Genomic DNA, 18,754 nt, shown 5'->3' with positions numbered 1-18,754 from the left:
AAAAGGCATAATAGGACTGCAAGGGCTGACTGATGTAAATGTTGTAGCATACGAATATGAATGTCGTCGGGCCCAGCTGCCGATGAACGGCAAGCTGAGAGTGTTGCCTCCAGTTCTTGAAGTGTAAAAGGCACATTATACTGTTCTTCTCTGAGGGAAGAAAAGTTCAAGGGTGCTAAATCTCTGGCAGACTTTGAGGAAAGAAACGAGGGGCATAGATGGAGCCCCTGAGAAATACGGACCAGATGATTGCCAATTTCATTGGCAACATCTAGTGGGTTTGCTATATCAACACAGGCAACCCGCAGAACAGGAGCCGGGTTGGGAGAATATTTACCACCAGTTTTTAGGCCCTTTTATGTACATTGAGTTTTTGTAGAAATTTAGCTGGAAGATAGAGAGGGAAGAAGGTGCCTTCTTCAAAGATTAAGGACATTTGTGCAAAGTGGAGTGAGGTGCAAACATTTGTGGAGAAACATCATCCTAACCCTCTCTCTTCCTCCCATCTTCCATACACCAACAAGTCTTCAATAAAGGTGAGTGTGATGTTATTATTGTTTTATGCTTGATTTCTCATTCTTTTCTGTATGTAAATCTATATTTAATCTATGAAAAAAATAATATTTGTTAATACTTTTGGGTATTTGGAATGGATTAATTTGATTTACATTATTTCTTATGGGGAAAATGGTTTCAAAATTCATGAATTTCGACTTTCGGCAGACTTTCTGGAACTGATTAATCACGAAATTTGGGGGTCCACTGTAGTTAATAAAAAAAAATACAGTAGTACAATTTGGCACAATTTGAAACAATTAAGTCGAAAGAATTTTAAGTTTGAAATAATGATTAAATAATTAAGCAATCATCAAGCATAATTTATAATATGAAGTATTACAATTTAGCACAATTTAAAAAATGAAATTGAAACTCTTAGAAGTTTGAAGTAATGAGTAAATGGTTGAGCAGTCATTAAGCACAATATACGATAATGAAACTGAAACAATTTTAAGTTTGAAGTAAATGATCAAATAATTGAGCAGTCTTAAATTACTTCGGAGTTTTTTTTGAGTAACTTTTGAGTAACTGGTAGGTATTAAGTAAAGTGTTTGTCTGGTTAATTTTGGGTGATGAGGTGATTTATAAGTAGGGCCTTAAATTAATTTGCAGGCAAGGGCCCTTTAGTGTGTTCTGGCAAGAATTCCAGATCTTTGGGACCTTTATGTGCATAGCATTTTTGCATAGGGAGAGATGGACATAAGGGATGTCGGAGTGATTTGTGCCTTGTATTATGCCTGTGTGTTCTGTTGTAGTTATCAAGGAGTTTAATAGGAGGGTTAATATTTGAGTGTAATGTTCTATGTGTGTAGTAGGCACAATGATAAATGTTTTGTATATTAAACAAGTTAAGGCTCTTGAAAAGCAGTGGTGTGTGCTGTCTAGTGCAGGAGTTGGTGAGGCTAGGAAAGAGTATAATCTCTTCTGGATTAATTTTTCAGAGATTTTGGATAACAATGGCAAGTTAAATGAAAGAGTTAAAAATGTTAAGATGCTAAAATAATGAAAGAACTCATTTTTAAAATCATGTGATTTTCAGTATTTGCATACGAAGCTTCTGGAACTTTCATGCTCCCTAGTCAATATAATAGAGGGACCAAACTGTAGATCTACACCTTGTCCATAGGGTCCAAGAATTTTCAAAATTATTTTTTTATTTTTTCTTATGAAATGGTAGAGAATCTTTTTCTGAAGGTAATAAAACAAAAAGTACAAAATTTGATGGAAAACTGATGAAACTGCACTTGCAAATTTTACTGCGTCAGCAATATTTACACATTGGTCATTTTGCCCACTTTGACTCTTATTTTAGGCCAATTATATTATTCCAGTCAACCAAATTCTTAGCTATTTTGCTAATATTACTTCTATTTTATTGATTGAGCACAAGAAACTGCCTAATCAACTATTTCAACTACCCAATAAAGTGATCAGAAATTGGTAATTTGGCCAATTTCACACAAAGTTCAAAATATTCCAATTTCAAAATAGGGTCCAGAATAAACAATGCAGGAATTCCTGTCACTAAATTAACATTTCCTCTGTTTATTAGTTATGTTTCCGGGCTTTACACATGAATTCCATTTTGATTTTGATATTTTATTCACAAAGAAATTTTATTCAAACCAAAAAAATAGAAGATTTAATGTTATTCAATATTTTAATAATTGTATAAATAATCTCAGTGCATTCATGAGCGTATATTAACCCTTTGACTTTCGGTCATATATATACGTCATACGAGCCACCGTGTTTGACTTATATACACTACTCATAAATTCTTGCGGCTTCAAATCAAGCAGGAGAAAGCTGGTAGGCCCACATGTGAGAGAATGCATCTGTGTGGTCAGTGTGCACCATATAAAAAAAAAAACCATGGAGCACACAGTGCATAATGAGAAAAAAAAAAGTCGGAGTTTTTTCTTAATTAAAATGCCGACTTTGTGGTCAATTTTCGTTTAGTATTTATGGTTGTATTCTCGTTTTCTTGGTCTCATTTGATAGAATGGAAAAAGAGGTGATTTTGATTGGTTTTGCTATGAAAAGAACCTGGAAATGGAGCTCAAAGTAGGGGAAATGTTTGATTTTTGCCGATGTTCAAAAGTAAACAAATGATGCCATCGTGCAATAAATGTCCAACTAGCGATTCTAATATGCCGTCATGAATGGGTTGACATTATTTGTACAGTAGTCTGCATAACAGTAAATCATCTATTTTTGTTTGAATAAAAATTCAAAATAGAAAGCAAGAGTAATATCAGAGGGGCCTGGAGACATGACTGATGAACAAAGAAAATGTTATTTTAAACCAGGAATGTCTGCATTGTTCATTCTGGACCCTATTTTGAAATTGTCATATTTTTTTAATTTTCATGAAATTGGCCAAATTGCAAATTTCTGACCACGTTATTGGGTAGTTGAAATTGGTAAATGGGCAATGTCTTGTACTCAATCGATAGAAAAAATGGAGTTCTAAAGAAATAGCTATGAGTTTGGTCGACTGAAACAATAGGGCTCAAAGTGGGCGAAATCACAGATTTGTAAATATCACCGTGGTCGCTGACTTCGCAAGAGCATCATTCCATCAGTTTTCCATCAAATTTCGTTCTTTTGGTGTCATTACAATCGGGAAAAGATTCTCTATCATTTCATAAGAAACAATAATTTTTTTTTTTTTGAAATTTTGCGACACCAGGTGACACCTCAGGATTGGGGGTTGCGACAGTTGACGTGTGTTGGATTTGTGACGTCATTTGTTTATTCTTGAACATCGGCAAAAGTCGAATAGTTCCATTACTTAGAGCTCAATTTCAAGCTGTTTTCAGTGATAAAAGCAATGAGAATAAATAAATAAAATAAATAAAGTTTATTTCTTTGTAAAGGTTACAATGTGTAATTACAATTTTGATTTGCTAAGTACAAAGATAGCCACTATCATGCCGAGATATTTTGGGCAAACTAATCCTAATACATAGTAATTAATTAAAACTAGTTCAGATAATAGTACAGTGGACCCCCGCATAACACTATTAATCCGTTCCTGAGAGCTCAATGTTATGCGAAATTATCCTTATGCGAATTAATTTTCCCTATAAGAAATAATGGAAATCAAATTAAGTCGTGCAAGACAACCAAAAGTATGAAAACAAAAAAATTTTTTACCACACTAGGTACCCAGTGAGTTTTTCATAGGTTTCGTTTTGCCGTCTTAGAATACTATTTTCCTGTAGAATTTTATCAATGGAGTCGAGTCATTGTTGAGGACTGAATTCCTGGGCTATACCTTTGGGTGATGACAAGTAGTAATCTATGTTGCCGTTTGGGGTGAAGAGATCTCGGTTGTTATCCGTAGTTGTAGACAAGTCAGCTTGGGTGCGAGTCATGGATGAGGATGAATGTTGAGAGAATCCAGAGAAGGTTTTGAAGTCGTCCACCATTGTTGTTGTGTTGGTCTGGGCGGGGGTGAGGGGGGTGGAAGATGCGCTGGCGTCCTTCAGGGTAGACATTATGGGTAACAGTTTTCTAGGAGGTTTTGTGACTGTCTTGGTGTTGCTTTTTCTATTCTTGTATCCCATGAGAACACTAGTGATGTTGAAATGGAGTTACTGTAGTGGTAACTGTTGCTTGGCTGGTATTACTTTTGGTAGCAGGCTGGTGTTTGGTATGCCGGGCAGTCCTCTATTAGTCGTGTTAAGCCAGCTTTTTACATCTTTAGCAGCTTTATTTTGGTCTTTACTGGTTCCATGTGGGTCAGTGCAGCAGTACAAGCAGTTAGCCCATAATAAGAGTTGTTGTAGGGGCAGGGAACTGTAAAGATGTAGGAGTAGCCGTTGTTGTTGTCACCTCACCACGCACTGTGCCAGCACTTCTCATCTCTATTTCTGTAATATATCTTCCATTCTACCAAATGAAACCAAGAAACTGCGAATACATCCATAAAAATGATACCAAAATACACCGCAAACTCGGTGTTTTAATCCAAGCACACGGTTGCAGTTTTTTTCTCATTATGCACCATGTGCTGCAGGATTTGTTTTATATGGTGCACACTTGCCACACTGATCCATTCTCTCATATCTCTGCCCAAATTTACCGCTCACAGCTTATTTGAGTGAGCTGAGCTCATGCCGTAGAACTACAGCTTGGACCCTGTGGACAAGGTGTAGATCTAGGGCTTGGACCCTCAAGGGGTTAATTTAATAAAAAAAAGTATTTGTATCTGGGGGGGGGGGGTGATGGGCTTAAACCTTATTGGCTACCCTCCCCTTGTGGTAGTGCCTTTGATATATATGGACCATTTACTGACACTGTGTTCTCAGATTTTGCATTTATGGGATGGGGCCTTTAGGAATGTAAATTTCATGAATTTAGAGGCTACACTGCATCTCACTTGATATCCTTTGTACTGTCAGTTTCAGACATCTAACTCATTTAACTTTTTTGACTTTTATATTGTTGGATAAAATAGCAGTGATGTATCAGATTGCTTACATCATGAAACTCCTATGAACCCTTGCTTCTCATTTTTTGTCTTGACTTCTGGGACTGATTTTATCTAAGATTGGAAGGTCTTTCTGGATAATTTAGCCTCTTAGAAATTAAGTTAATCTTTTTTTTGTGTGTTTTGAGAATATTATGAAGGCTGGTAACCACATTACAGTGTGGATACAGCTGCCTTATTTATATATAATATGTGCTTTTGTATCTTTTGTATTTAAATTCAATGTCTACTTATATGGAGCAGTATCTGCTCAGTGCTGAATTAATGTTTTAACAAATTTGTTAAATATTTAACAGCTCTGTTTAAGGAAACTAAATTGATTGATAATGACTTATATTATTTTATTTCTGCATTACCTCTGACATCTTTTTATCTTTTTTTTTTTTATTGCAGGGCTCTTTTTGGTTATGAAGGACAAAGCAATGTTTTGAAGGTGGTGGGAACAGGAGGTAAGATTACTCTTTATTACACTCTCATTCACTCTCACACAGGCAGGCAATTCCTGTATAAGGTACAGTGGGGAAGAGAACTAGAGGGAAACACAGTAAATGAAATGATGGAACACATGGCCACAAAGTGTATGCAGACAGAGTAGTAGTTTGTACCCAGAGTGAGCCCATTATCTTCTCCCACCCAGACTCGGCTATACTTAGTAACACTGTAAACAGTGAGCTACATAAAATATCAAGCTGGATGATGACCAATAAACTTACTTCCAATATAGACAAAACCTACTTCATGCTTTTTGGAAACAGAGCATTAAATATTCAGCTGAACATATTGAGAAATGGCTCGGCCACTACAAGAAGGGAAATTTCTAGGTCTCCACCTCACTGTTTTGAGAACTGTAGGGAAGGTAGAGGATTCAGTGGATTTGTTAAAGAGTGTTGCAATGATTGGTGACAGTGCTTGTGATGCTTTTTTGTATATAAAGGGTGGTAAGGTATTTAGATCTCCTGTCTTGTTCTTTAGTGTGTTGATAATAAGGGAGACTTCTGTAGGGTTAGTCGGAGCTAGGAACAGTGTGTTCAGGTAGGTGCCAGCGAGGTAGTCATTGGGTGGGGTACTTGAGCTTGGGATTCTACCCGCAAGGTTTTTTCCTATGGTGGAGAAGAAAACATTGAGTCTGTTTGCTGTTTCAGTTGGTGGGAGTAGGGGTTCATCTGGTTTTGTTAGTTTGATTGCTCTGTTTCCTGATATCTTTTTTGTTCCTAGAATTTCAATTAGGGTTTTCCAGGTCTTTTTTATATCACCTTTTAAGTTGGATAATCTGTTCTCATAATACAATTTTTTTGCCCTTCTTATCAGGCTGGTTAGGATTGATGAGTAACGTTTTGTTTGGTCTCTGGTTATGTGACCCATATTGTACTGTTTTTCATATAGGTGCTTTATATTTATGGATTTGAGGATGCTGGGTGTTAGCCAGGGACTTCTCAGTCTCTTAGCTGTGATCTGTTTAGTTTTTTAGGGCAGTGCTTGTTATAGAGGTATTGGGTCCTTTTTAGAAAATTATTAATACACTTGTCAGTATCTGTATAGATTTCTAGCTCAGTTTGCCAGTCGATGTTTGTCATTGCCGTTGTGAAGTTATAAATGGCTGCCTCATTATGAAGTCTGAAGGTTACTTGAGTAGTGTCTTGGGGTGATTTACCTAGATTGGTTATGAGAAAGGTAGGGTAGTGGTCTGTGATTATGCCTAATTTTAAAGGGGATAAGGTGTTGGTCCAGATGTGGTCTAATAGGGAAACACTAGTCTCTGTAATTCTTGTAGGTTTTGTTACTCTTGGTAGCAACAAACAGTTACTCATACTGTTTGTGAATTCAGTTACATGTGGGTCCTGGTCTTGCAGGAGATTTATGTTGAAGTCTCCTGAGAGTAGTAAGTGATCTTTATTCACCTGTGCATCAGTCATCATACTTCCTAGGTTTTCACTAAAATGGCAAACATTTGACTGTGGTGCTCTGTAGATGTTTATCACTGTGAGAGGTTTTTGTAGGTATTTGGATTTGAATTTAGCTATTATATATTCCCCATGTTCATCCCTTGTGCAAGTATTATTTATACATTCTAGTTTGTCTGAGTAGTATATAGCTTTGCCACCCCCTTGTTGATCTGGTCTACAGTTGTGTATGACTGTGTAACCAGGAATGGCATAGACATCTGTAGTATCTGGCTTTAGCCAGGTTTCAGTGAGAGTAATGATGGACATACTGGCATGCAAATCGTACGAAAACTGAAGCAATATTTCCCATAAGAAATAGTGTAAATTCAATTAATCCATTCTAGACACCCAAAAATATTAACAAAAAATACATTTTATAGAGAATAACTATAGTTTTACATTCAGAAAACAATGATTAATATAAATGACTAATGAAATGGATAAACGAACATTTAACCCCTTGACTGTTGCAACCCCAAATCCTGAGGTGTCTCCTGGTGTCGCAAAATTTCCAAAAAAAAAGATTTTTCTTATGAAATGATAGAGAATCTTTTCCCTGATTGTAATAACACCGAAAGAACGAAATTTGATGGAAAACTGATGAAATTACGCTCTCGCGAAGTTAGCGACCTAGGCAATATTTACGAATTGGCAATTTTGCCCACTTTGAGCCCTATTTTCAGCTAATTCCATTGTTCCAGTCGACTAAAGTCATAGCTATTTCTTTAGAGCTCCATTTTTTATATCGATTGAGTACAAGAAACTGCCCATTTACTGATTTCAACTACCCAATAACATGGTCAGAAATTTGCAATTTGGCCAGTTTCACAAAAATTAAAAAATATGGCAATTTCAAAATAGGGTCCAGAATGAACAATGCAGACATTCCTGGTTCTAAAATAACATTTTCTTTGTTCAACAAAAAGTAGAAGATTTACTGTTATGCAGACTACTGCAATATTGTAATAATTGTATAAATAATGTCAACCCATTCATGACTGAAGAAAGCGCATTCTCCCCTCTCTCTTCCTCCTCTTCTGAAGCAGTTTCCTCAGCTGCAGTCTGTTGCTGTTTCAGTTGAAGGTCTTGCAGCTCTTCAGTGATTAGCCCTTACCTGTGGTCATCCACCAACTCTTCCACATCTTGGCCACTCATATCCAACCCAGTGGACTTCCCCAAAGACACAATAGATTCCACAGTAGGCATGGGGTCATCAGGGTCAGCCTCAAACCCTTCAAAATCCTTCTCGAGGGCACATTGTGGCCACAATTTTCTCCAAGCAGAATTCATCATCCTAGAAGTAACTCTCTGCTAAGCCTTATAGATAAGGCTTGGCAGAGGATATCGAAGTAATTCCTCCAGAACTCTCTTAGGGTCAATTCAGTGTCCGAGGTCTCTTCATAGCACCTTTGAAACAGTGCTTTGGTGTACAGTTTTTTTGAAGTTTGAAATGACCTGCTGGTCCATGGGCTGCATGAGAGGAGTGGTATTAGGGGGCAAGAACTTCACTTTGATGAAACTAAACTCCTCCAACAATTGGTCTTCCAAGTCTGGAGGATGAGCAGGAGCATTGTCCATTACCACGAGGCACTTGAGTGGCAATTGATTTTCCAGGAGGTATTTCTTCACACTCGGGCCAAACATTTGCCTTGTGACCCATGCCTTATTGTTAGCCTTCCATATCACACACAATTTACTCTTGATGACATTGTTTTTCTTGAACACTCGGGGATTTTCAGAATGATACACCAGTAAAGGCTTCACTTTTAAATCCCCACTAGGGTTACCACAGAACAAAAGAGTTAGCCTATCCTTCATAGGCTTGTGTCCTGGCAGTGCCTTTTCCTCCTGCATGATGTAGGTCCTCTTTGGCATCTTCTTTCAAAAGAGGCCTGTTTTGTCACAATTGAAGACTTGTTGGGGGAGGAATCATTCAACCTCTACATACTCCTAGAATTCATCAACGAATTCTTCAGCCCCATGTTTGTCTGAACTTGCAGCCTCACCATGCCTTACCACACTGTGTATGCCAGTTCACTTCTTGAATTTGTCAAACCAGCCTCTGCTGGCCTTAAATTCACTAGCAGCAGCACTTGTTCCAGGCATTTTCTTTGCAAGATCTGCATACAACTGCCTTGCCTTTGGCAAATTATTGCCTCCAAAACACTATCTCATGCTAACTGTTTTTCGTTGAGCCACACCAACAACTTCTCAACATCTTCGATTGTTTGTGATCTCTGTTTCGTTAGCACATTTACCCCTTTCGCAACATCAGCTTCCTTGACTTCATTTTTCTTCACTAGGATGGAACTGATCGTTGATGTGGATTTCCCGTACATCCTGGCGAGATCAGCCATGTGTATACCACTTTCATATGAAACTTTGCTAAGAGTTCTCGAATTCTATCATGTTTCTCGCCTTCTTTATCGAAGGGCTGGCACTCGGAACTTTCTTTTGCCCCATGGTGGCTTTTTTAGCAGTTGCACTCAATAAACAAGCACAAAAAAGAGTGGATTTTTACGAATTGTTTCTGATGAATGCGTGGTGTGATGCTCACTCAACGAGAAACAAAGGCAGACTGAGTCATGAACGCATGGGATGCTTTGTGTGGGCACTTGAGTGGCCGAGTCATGCAGACACATTTGGTATGGACCACTTTCAGCTCTATGAAAACTGAGCAGATGTGCAAAAACTGGGACAAAATTTTGACGAAAAAGTAATCGAAAACAGAATCCTACGAAAACTGGGGCATACAAAAACCGAGGTTCCACTGTACATGTTATTTAATAAAATTATTAGAAATAGCTGGGTGTCAACATTTGTTGTATAGGTTAGTAATCTTCATGCAGGCATTTTTTCTGTTTTTGAGAAACCAGTACTTGTATATTCGCAAAAAATTGAGAAACCAGCATACATACTGTAATTGCAAATTTTTTGAGAAACCATCATAGTCATATTTGCAAAATTTTGGAGAAACCAGTTTACAGTATTTGCCAGGAAAATTGAGAAACCTGCATATTTTCGATGCTTTTGAGAAACATTATTTTTGAAAATGATTTTAGATTAAATTTCTTAGAAATTGGCATATTAGGTTTTTTTTTTTTTTTTTTTTTTTTTTTTTTTTTTTTTTTTTTTTTTTTTTTAGCCATTCATACGGTATGGGAGCATGAGGGGACAGGATTCTACGTAGTTTTCTGTACGTTTGATGTAGTGGCCAGGATGTTTGGATCAGATGTTCCCCTTAAGGTAAATAATTGTTGTAAACAAGCTATTAATTGAAGAGCTTTGTTAAAAGTTGTGGCATTTAAACTTAACAAATACTATTGTTGACATTTTCTCTGGCATTACAGAGGATGGGTTAGAGGAGCTTGCTGAAGACCTCAACAGCAGTAAGATCATGTATGCTGCTGTTAGGGTCATTGATCCCAACACCACAAGGCCAAAAATTATCCTCATAAACTGGGTATGTATTGCAATCAACCTTCCAGTGCTTTTAGCTATCACTGTCATGTTCTTGATTAGGCCTCTTGGCTGTTGGCCTGACTATTCAGATTCTTGGTGCTTGCAGTCATCTGTGCCACATAGGCACAACAGTTGACTCATCATGGATGAGCTTCAACAATAAAATTTCTTATAAATGCTGGTAGTAATTCAAATAAGATACCAACAGTAATCTACAAAAAAAAAAAAAAATAGCTGGGAAGTATTGTCTCCAGTTATAACAGTACTTTTCAACCTATCACTTTAGGAAGAAACCTTTACAGGTGGTCTTAAGAAAGTCAGGCTAACACCCATCCCCAGAGATGGTGATTCAGCTGATGTTAATAGCTATAAGCCAGTCTCAATCCTTTCAGTACTACCAAAAATATTTGAGAAACTGATCCACAAGCAAATGTACAGTTACCTAAGCACAATATACTTATTCTTTGTCAGTTTGGGTTTAAACCATAGAAACGTACTAATGATGTAACAACAATACTCAACACATTTGCTGAGCACATAACAGAAATGAGTATCCTTTTGGACTTCCCAATGATCTTCAAAAGGCCTTTGATATCATCAGCCATGGCACATGCCTACTGAGGATTAGTCACAGCGGTATGGACTTGGATGGCATAGTTAAATATATTATCTGATTCAGCCTCTGTAACAGATAGCATGCAGCTATAAATGATTCCTCATCTAGTACTCTACCCATAAACCTAGGTGTCCCCCAAGGTAGCATTCTAGGGTCATCTTTTTCTCTTCTGTTTCACAGAGCTACCTAATGCCACCTGGCATCTGAAACCTGTACACTTTGGTGATAACACAACCTTTGTAACACCAGATCAGATTTTGTGCCAAACACAAGCAAATAATGTTATTAAAAATGTCTGAACATGGATGACTACCAATGAATTCTATATCAGTGTTGAAATAAACATTCTGTGTGTATATATATATATATATATATATATATATATATATATATATATATATATAATGATAATGATAATATATATATATATATGATAATGGGAGCCCTTTGATTGAACTTTGTATAGAAAGGGGTTTAGTTATAGGTAATACATATTTTAAGAAAAAGAGGATAAATAAGTATACATGATATGATGTAGGGCGAAATGACAGTAGTTTGTTGGATTATGTATTGGTAGATAAAAGACTGTTGAGTAGACTTCAGGATGTACATGTTTATAGAGGGGCCACAGATATATCAGATCACTTTCTAGTTGTAGCTACACTGAGAGTAAAAGGTAGATGGGATACAAGGAGAATAGAAGCATCAGGGAAGAGAGAGGTGAAGGTTTATAAACTAAAAGAGGAGGCAGTTAGGGTAAGATATAAACAGCTATTGGAGGATAGATGGGCTAATGAGAGCATAGGCAATGGGGTCGAAGAGGTATGGGGTAGGTTTAAAAATGTAGTGTTAGAGTGTTCAGCAGAAGTTTGTGGTTACAGGAAAGTGGGTGCAGGAGGGAAGAGGAGCGATTGGTGGAATGATGATGTAAAGAGAGTAGTAAGGGAGAAAAAGTTAGCATATGAGAAGTTTTTACAAAGTAGAAGTGATGCAAGGAGGGAAGAGTATATGGAGAAAAAGAGAGAAGTTAAGAGAGTGGTGAAGCAATGTAAAAAGAGAGCAAATGAGAGAGTGGGTGAGATGTTATCAACAAATTTTGTTGAAAATAAGAAAAAGTTTTGGAGTGAGATTAACAAGTTAAGAAAGCCTAGAGAACAAATGGATTTGTCAGTTAAAAATAGGAGAGGAGAGTTATTAAATGGAGAGTTAGAGGTATTGGGAAGATGGAAGGAATATTTTGAGGAATTGTTAAATGTTGATGAAGATAGGGAAGCTGTGATTTCGTGTATAGGGCAAGGAGGAATAACATCTTGTAGGAGTGAGGAAGAGCCAGTTGTGAGTGTGGGGGAAGTTCGTGAGGCAGTAGGTAAAATGAAAGGGGGTAAGGCAGCCGGGATTGATGGGATAAAGATAGAAATGTTAAAAGCAGGTGGGGATATAGTTTTGGAGTGGTTGGTGCAATTATTTAATAAATGTATGGAAGAGGGTAAGGTACCTAGGGATTGGCAGAGAGCATGCATAGTTCCTTTGTATAAAGGCAAAGGGGATAAAAGAGAGTGCAAAAATTATAGGGGGATAAGTCTGTTGAGTGTACCTGGTAAAGTGTATGGTAGAGTTATAATTGAAAGAATTAAGAGTAAGACGGAGAATAGGATAGCAGATGAACAAGGAGGCTTTAGGAAAGGTAGGGGGTGTGTGGACCAGGTGTTTACAGTGAAACATATAAGTGAACAGTATTTAGATAAGGCTAAAGAGGTCTTTGTGGCATTTATGGATTTGGAAAAGGCGTATGACAGGGTGGATAGGGGGGCAATGTGGCAGATGTTGCAAGTGTATGGTGTAGGAGGTAGGTTACTGAAAGCAGTGAAGAGTTTTTACGAGGATAGTGAGGCTCAAGTTAGAGTATGTAGGAAAGAGGGAAATTTTTTCCCAGTAAAAGTAGGCCTTAGACAAGGATGTGTGATGTCACCGTGGTTGTTTAATATATATATAGATGGGGTTGTAAGAGAAGTAAATGCGAGGGTCTTGGCAAGAGGCGTGGAGTTAAAAGATAAAGAATCACACACAAAGTGGGAGTTGTCACAGCTGCTCTTTGCTGATGACACTGTGCTCTTGGGAGATTCTGAAGAGAAGTTGCAGAGATTGGTGGATGAATTTGGTAGGGTGTGCAAAAGAAGAAAATTAAAGGTGAATACAGGAAAGAGTAAGGTTATGAGGATAACAAAAAGATTAGGTGATGAAAGATTGAATATTAGATTGGAGGGAGAGAGTATGGAGGAGGTGAACGTATTCAGATATTTGGGAGTGGACGTGTCAGCGGATGGGTCTATGAAAGATGAGGTGAATCATAGAATTGATGAGGGAAAAAGAGTGAGTGGTGCACTTAGGAGTCTGTGGAGACAAAGAACTTTGTCCTTGGAGGCAAAGAGGGGAATGTATGAGAGTATAGTTTTACCAACGCTCTTATATGGGTGTGAAGCGTGGGTGATGAATGTTGCAGCGAGGAGAAGGCTGGAGGCAGTGGAGATGTCATGTCTGAGGGCAATGTGTGGTGTGAATATAATGCAGAGAATTCGTAGTTTGGAAGTTAGGAGGAGGTGCGGGATTACCAAAACTGTTGTCCAGAGGGCTGAGGAAGGGTTGTTGAGGTGGTTCGGACATGTAGAGAGAATGGAGCGAAACAGAATGACTTCAAGAGTGTATCAGTCTGTAGTGGAAGGAAGGCGGGGTAGGGGTCGGCCTAGGAAGGGTTGGAGGGAGGGGGTAAAGGAGGTTTTGTGTGCGAGGGGCTTGGACTTCCAGCAGGCATGCGTGAGCGTGTTTGATAGGAGTGAATGGAGACAAATGGTTTTTAATACTTGACGTGCTGTTGGAGTGTGAGCAAAGTAACATTTATGAAGGGATTCAGGGAAACCGGCAGGCCGGACTTGAGTCCTGGAGATGGGAAGTACAGTCCCTGCACTCTGAAGGAGGGGTGTTAATGTTGCAGTTTAAAAACTGTAGTGTAAAGCACCCTTCTGGCAAGACAGTGATGGAGTGAATGATGGTGAAAGTTTTTCTTTTTCGGGCCACCCTGCCTTGGTGGGAATCGGCCGGTGTGATAATAAAAAAAAATATATATATATATACATATATGTATATATATATATATATATATTTTTTTTTATTTTTATTATCACACCGGCCGATTCCCACCAAGGCAGGGTGGCCCGAAAAAGAAAAACTTTCACCATCATTCACTCCATCACTGTCTTGCCAGAAGGGTGCTTTACACTACAGTTTTTAAACTGCAACATTAACACCCCTCCTTCAGAGTGCAGGCACTGTACTTCCCATCTCCAGGACTCAAGTCCGGCCTGCCGGTTTCCCTGAATCCCTTCATAAATGTTACTTTGCTCACACTCCAACAGCACGTCAAGTATTAAAAACCATTTGTCTCCATTCACTCCTATCAAACACGCTCACGCATGCCTGCTGGAAGTCCAAGCCCCTCGCACACAAAACCTCCTTTACCCCCTCCCTCCAACCCTTCCTAGGCCGACCCCTACCCCGCCTTCCTTCCACTACAGACTGATACACTCTTGAAGTCATTCTGTTTCGCTCCATTCTCTCTACATGTCCGAACCACCTCAACAACCCTTCCTCAGCCCTCTGGACAACAGTTTTGGTAATCCCGCACCTCCTCCTAACTTCCAAACTACGAATTCTCTGCATTATATTCACACCACACATTGCCCTCAGACATGACATCTCCACTGCCTCCAGCCTTCTCCTCGCTGCAACATTCATCACCCACGCTTCACACCCATATAAGAGCGTTGGTAAAACTATACTCTCATACATTCCCCTCTTTGCCTCCAAGGACAAAGTTCTTTGTCTCCACAGACTCCTAAGTGCACCACTCACTCTTTTTCCCTCATCAATTCTATGATTCACCTCATCTTTCATAGACCCATCCGCTGACACGTCCACTCCCAAATATCTGAATACGTTCACCTCCTCCATACTCTCTCCCTCCAATCTGATATTCAATCTTTCATCACCTAATCTTTTTGTTATCCTCATAACCTTACTCTTTCCTGTATTCACCTTTAATTTTCTTCTTTTGCACACCCTACCAAATTCATCCACCAATCTCTGCAACTTCTCTTCAGAATCTCCCAAGAGCACAGTGTCATCGGCAAAGAGCAGCTGTGACAACTCCCACTTTGTGTGTGATTCTTTATCTTTTAACTCCACGCCTCTTGCCAAGACCCTCGCATTTACTTCTCTTACAACCCCATCTATAAATATATTAAACAACCACGGTGACATCACACATCCTTGTCTAAGGCCTACTTTTACTGGGAAAAAATTTCCCTCTTTCCTACATACTCTAACTTGAGCCTCACTATCCTCGTAAAAACTCTTCACTGCTTTCAGTAACCTACCTCCTACACCATACACTTGCAACATCTGCCACATTGCCCCCCTATCCACCCTGTCATACGCCTTTTCCAAATCCATAAATGCCACAAAGACCTCTTTAGCCTTATCTAAATACTGTTCACTTATATGTTTCACTGTAAACACCTGGTCCACACACCCCCTACCTTTCCTAAAGCCTCCTTGTTCATCTGCTATCCTATTCTCCGTCTTACTCTTAATTCTTTCAATTATAACTCTACCATACACTTTACCAGGTACACTCAACAGACTTATCCCCCTATAATTTTTGCACTCTCTTTTATCCCCTTTGCCTTTATACAAAGGAACTATGCATGCTCTCTGCCAATCCCTAGGTACCTTACCCTCTTCCATACATTTATTAAATAATTGCACCAACCACTCCAAAACTATATCCCCACCTGCTTTTAACATTTCTATCTTTATCCCATCAATCCCGGCTGCCTTACCCCCTTTCATTTTACCTACTGCCTCACGAACTTCCCCCACACTCACAACTGGCTCTTCCTCACTCCTACAAGATGTTATTCCTCCTTGCCCTATACACGAATATATATATATATATATATATATATATATATATATATATATATATATATATATATGGATGTTGTGCAAATGATAAGAAAGAGATGATTGTGGATATTATGAATGAGAAGAAACTGGATGTCCTGGCTTTAAGTGAAACAAAGCTGAAGGGGGTGGGAGAGTTTCAATGGAGAGGAATAAATGGGATTAGGTCAGGGGTTTCAAATAGAGTTAGAGCTAAAGAAGGAGTAGCAGTAATGTTGAAGGATAAGCTATGGCAGGAAAAGAGGGACTACAAATGTATAAATTCAAGGATTATGTGGAGTAAAATAAAGATTGGATGTGAAAAGTGGGTTATAGTAAGCGTGTATGCACCTGGAGAAGAGAGAAGTGTAGAGGAGAGAGATTGATTCTGGGAAATGTTGAGTGAATGCGTGGGGAGTTTTGAATCAAGTGTGAGAGTAATGGTGGTTGGGGATTTCAATGCTAAAGTGGGTAAAAATGTTATGGAGGGAGTAGTAGGTAAATTTGGGGTGCCAGGGGTAAATGTAAATGGGGAGCCTTTAATTGAGCTATGCATAGAAAGAAATTTGGTAATAAGTGATACATATTTTATGAAAAAGATGATAAATAAATATACAAGGTAAGATGTAGCATGTAATGAAAGTAGTTTGTTAGATTATGTATTGGTGGATAAAAGGTTGATGGGTAGGCTCCAGGATGTACATGTTTATAGAGGGGCAACTGATATATCGGATCATTATTTAGTTGTAGCTACAGTTAGAGTAAGAGGTAGATGGGAAAAGAGGAAGGTAGCAACAACAAGTAAGAGGGAGGTGAAAGTGTATAAACTAAGGGAGGAGGAAGTTCGGGCGAGATATAAGCGACTATTGGCAGAAAGGTGGGCTAGTGCAAAGATGAGTAGTGGGGGGGTTGAAGAGGGTTGGAATAGTTTTAAAAATGCAGTATTAGAATGTGGGGCACTAGTTTGTGGTTATAGGAGGGTGGGGGCAGGAGGAAAGAGGAGTGATTGGTGGAATGTTGCAGTAAAGGGTGTGATAAAAGAGAAAAAGGTAGCTTACAAGAGGTTTTAAGAAGAGCAGAGTATATGGAGAGTAAAAGAAAGGTGAAGAGAGTGGTGAGAGAGCACAAAAGGAGAGCAGATGAAAGAGTGGGAGAGGCACTGTCAAGAAATTTTAATGAAAATAAGAAAAAATTTTGGAGTGAGTTAAACAAGTTAAGAAAGCCTAGGGAAAGTATGGATTTGTCAGTTAAAAACAGAGTAGGGGAGTTAGTAGATGGGGAGAGGGAGGCATTAGGTAGATGGCGAGAATATTTTGAGGAACTTTTAAATGTTGAGGAAGAAAGGGAGGCGGTAATTTCATGCACTGGCCAGGGAGGTATACCATCTTTTAGGAGTGAAGAAGAGCAGAATGTAAGTGTGGTGGAGGTACGTGAGGCATTACGTAGAATGAAAGGGGGTAAAGCAGCTGGAACTGATGGGATCATGACAGAAATGTTAAAAGCAGGGGGGGATATAGTGTTGGAGTGGTTGGTACTTTTGTTTAATAAATGTATGAAAGAGGGGAAGGTACCTAGGGATTGGCGGAGAGCATGTATAGTCCCTTTATATAAAGGGAAAGGGGACAAAAGAGATTGTAAAAATTATAGAGGAATAAGTTTATTGAGTATACCAGGAAAAGTATACGGTAGAGTTATAATTGAAAGAATTAGAGGTAAGACAGAATGTTGAATTGCGGATGAGCAAGGAGGCTTCAGAGTGGGTAGGGGATGTGTAGATCAAGTGTTTACATTGAAGCATATATGTGAACAGTATTTAGATAAAGGTAGGGAAGTTTTTATTGCATTTATGGATTTAGAAAATGCATATGATAGAGTGGATAGAGGAACAATGTGGCAGATGTTGCAAGTATATGGAATAGGTGGTAAGTTACTAAATGCTGTAAAGAGCTTTTATGAGGATAGTGAGGCTCAGGTTAGGGTGTGTAGAAGAGAGGGAGAATACTTCCCGGTAAAAGTAGGTCTTAGACAGGGATGTGTACTGTCACCATGGTTGTTTAATATATTTATAGATGGGGCTGTAAAAGAAGTAAATGCTAGGGTGTTCGGGAGAGGGGTGGGATTAAATTATGGGGAATCAAATTCAAAATGGGAATTGACACAGTTACTTTTTGCTGATGATACTGTGCTTATGGGAGATTCAAAGAAAAATTGCAAAGGTTAGTGGATGAGTTTGAGAATGTGTGTAAAGGTAGAAAGTTGAAAGTGAACATAGAAAAGAGTAAGGTGATGAGGGTATCAAATGATTTAGATCAAGAAAAATTGGATATCAAATTGGGGAGGAGGAGTATGGAAGAAGTGAATGTTTTCAGATACTTGGGAGTTGACGTGTCGGCGGATGGATTTATGAAGGATGAGGTTAATCATAGAATTGATGAGGGAAAAAAGGTGAGTGGTGCGTTGAGGTATATATGGAGTCAAAAAACGTTATCTATGGAGGCAAAGAAGGGAATGTATGAAATTATAGTAGTACCAACACTCTTATATGGGTGTGAAGCTTGGGTGGTAAATGCAGCAGCGAGGAGACGGTTGGAGGCAGTGGAGATGTCCTGTCTAAGGGCAATGTGTGGTGTAAATATTATGCAGAAAATTCATAGTGTGGAAATTAGGAGAAGGTGT

The 18,754-nt window shown here is 38.7% G+C and overlaps 1 protein-coding gene across 11 annotated transcripts in view; it reads left to right on the top strand.

Moving 5' to 3' along the window:
• Abp1 (Actin binding protein 1) overlaps window positions 1–18,754 on the top strand; it is a 216,009-nt gene that overhangs the window by 33,317 nt on the left and 163,938 nt on the right. For 9 of the 11 annotated variants that reach the window (XM_070098808.1, XM_053793014.2, XM_070098813.1 and 6 more), the window contains exons 2-3: window positions 5,453–5,508; window positions 10,353–10,465. In XM_070098808.1, coding sequence (XP_069954909.1) covers window positions 5,453–5,508; window positions 10,353–10,465 — 169 coding nt within the window. The remainder of the gene's footprint in view (window positions 1–5,452; window positions 5,509–10,352; window positions 10,466–18,754) is intronic. The other 2 variants (XM_070098811.1, XM_070098814.1) reach the window with 2 other exon arrangements.

The sequence above is a fragment of the Cherax quadricarinatus genome, chromosome 64 (genome assembly GCF_038502225.1).
Source record: "Cherax quadricarinatus isolate ZL_2023a chromosome 64, ASM3850222v1, whole genome shotgun sequence".
In the NCBI taxonomy this organism is placed as follows: domain Eukaryota; kingdom Metazoa; phylum Arthropoda; class Malacostraca; order Decapoda; family Parastacidae; genus Cherax; species Cherax quadricarinatus.
Note: the sequence above shows the minus strand (reverse complement) of the source record. Positions and strands in the feature narration are given on the sequence as shown.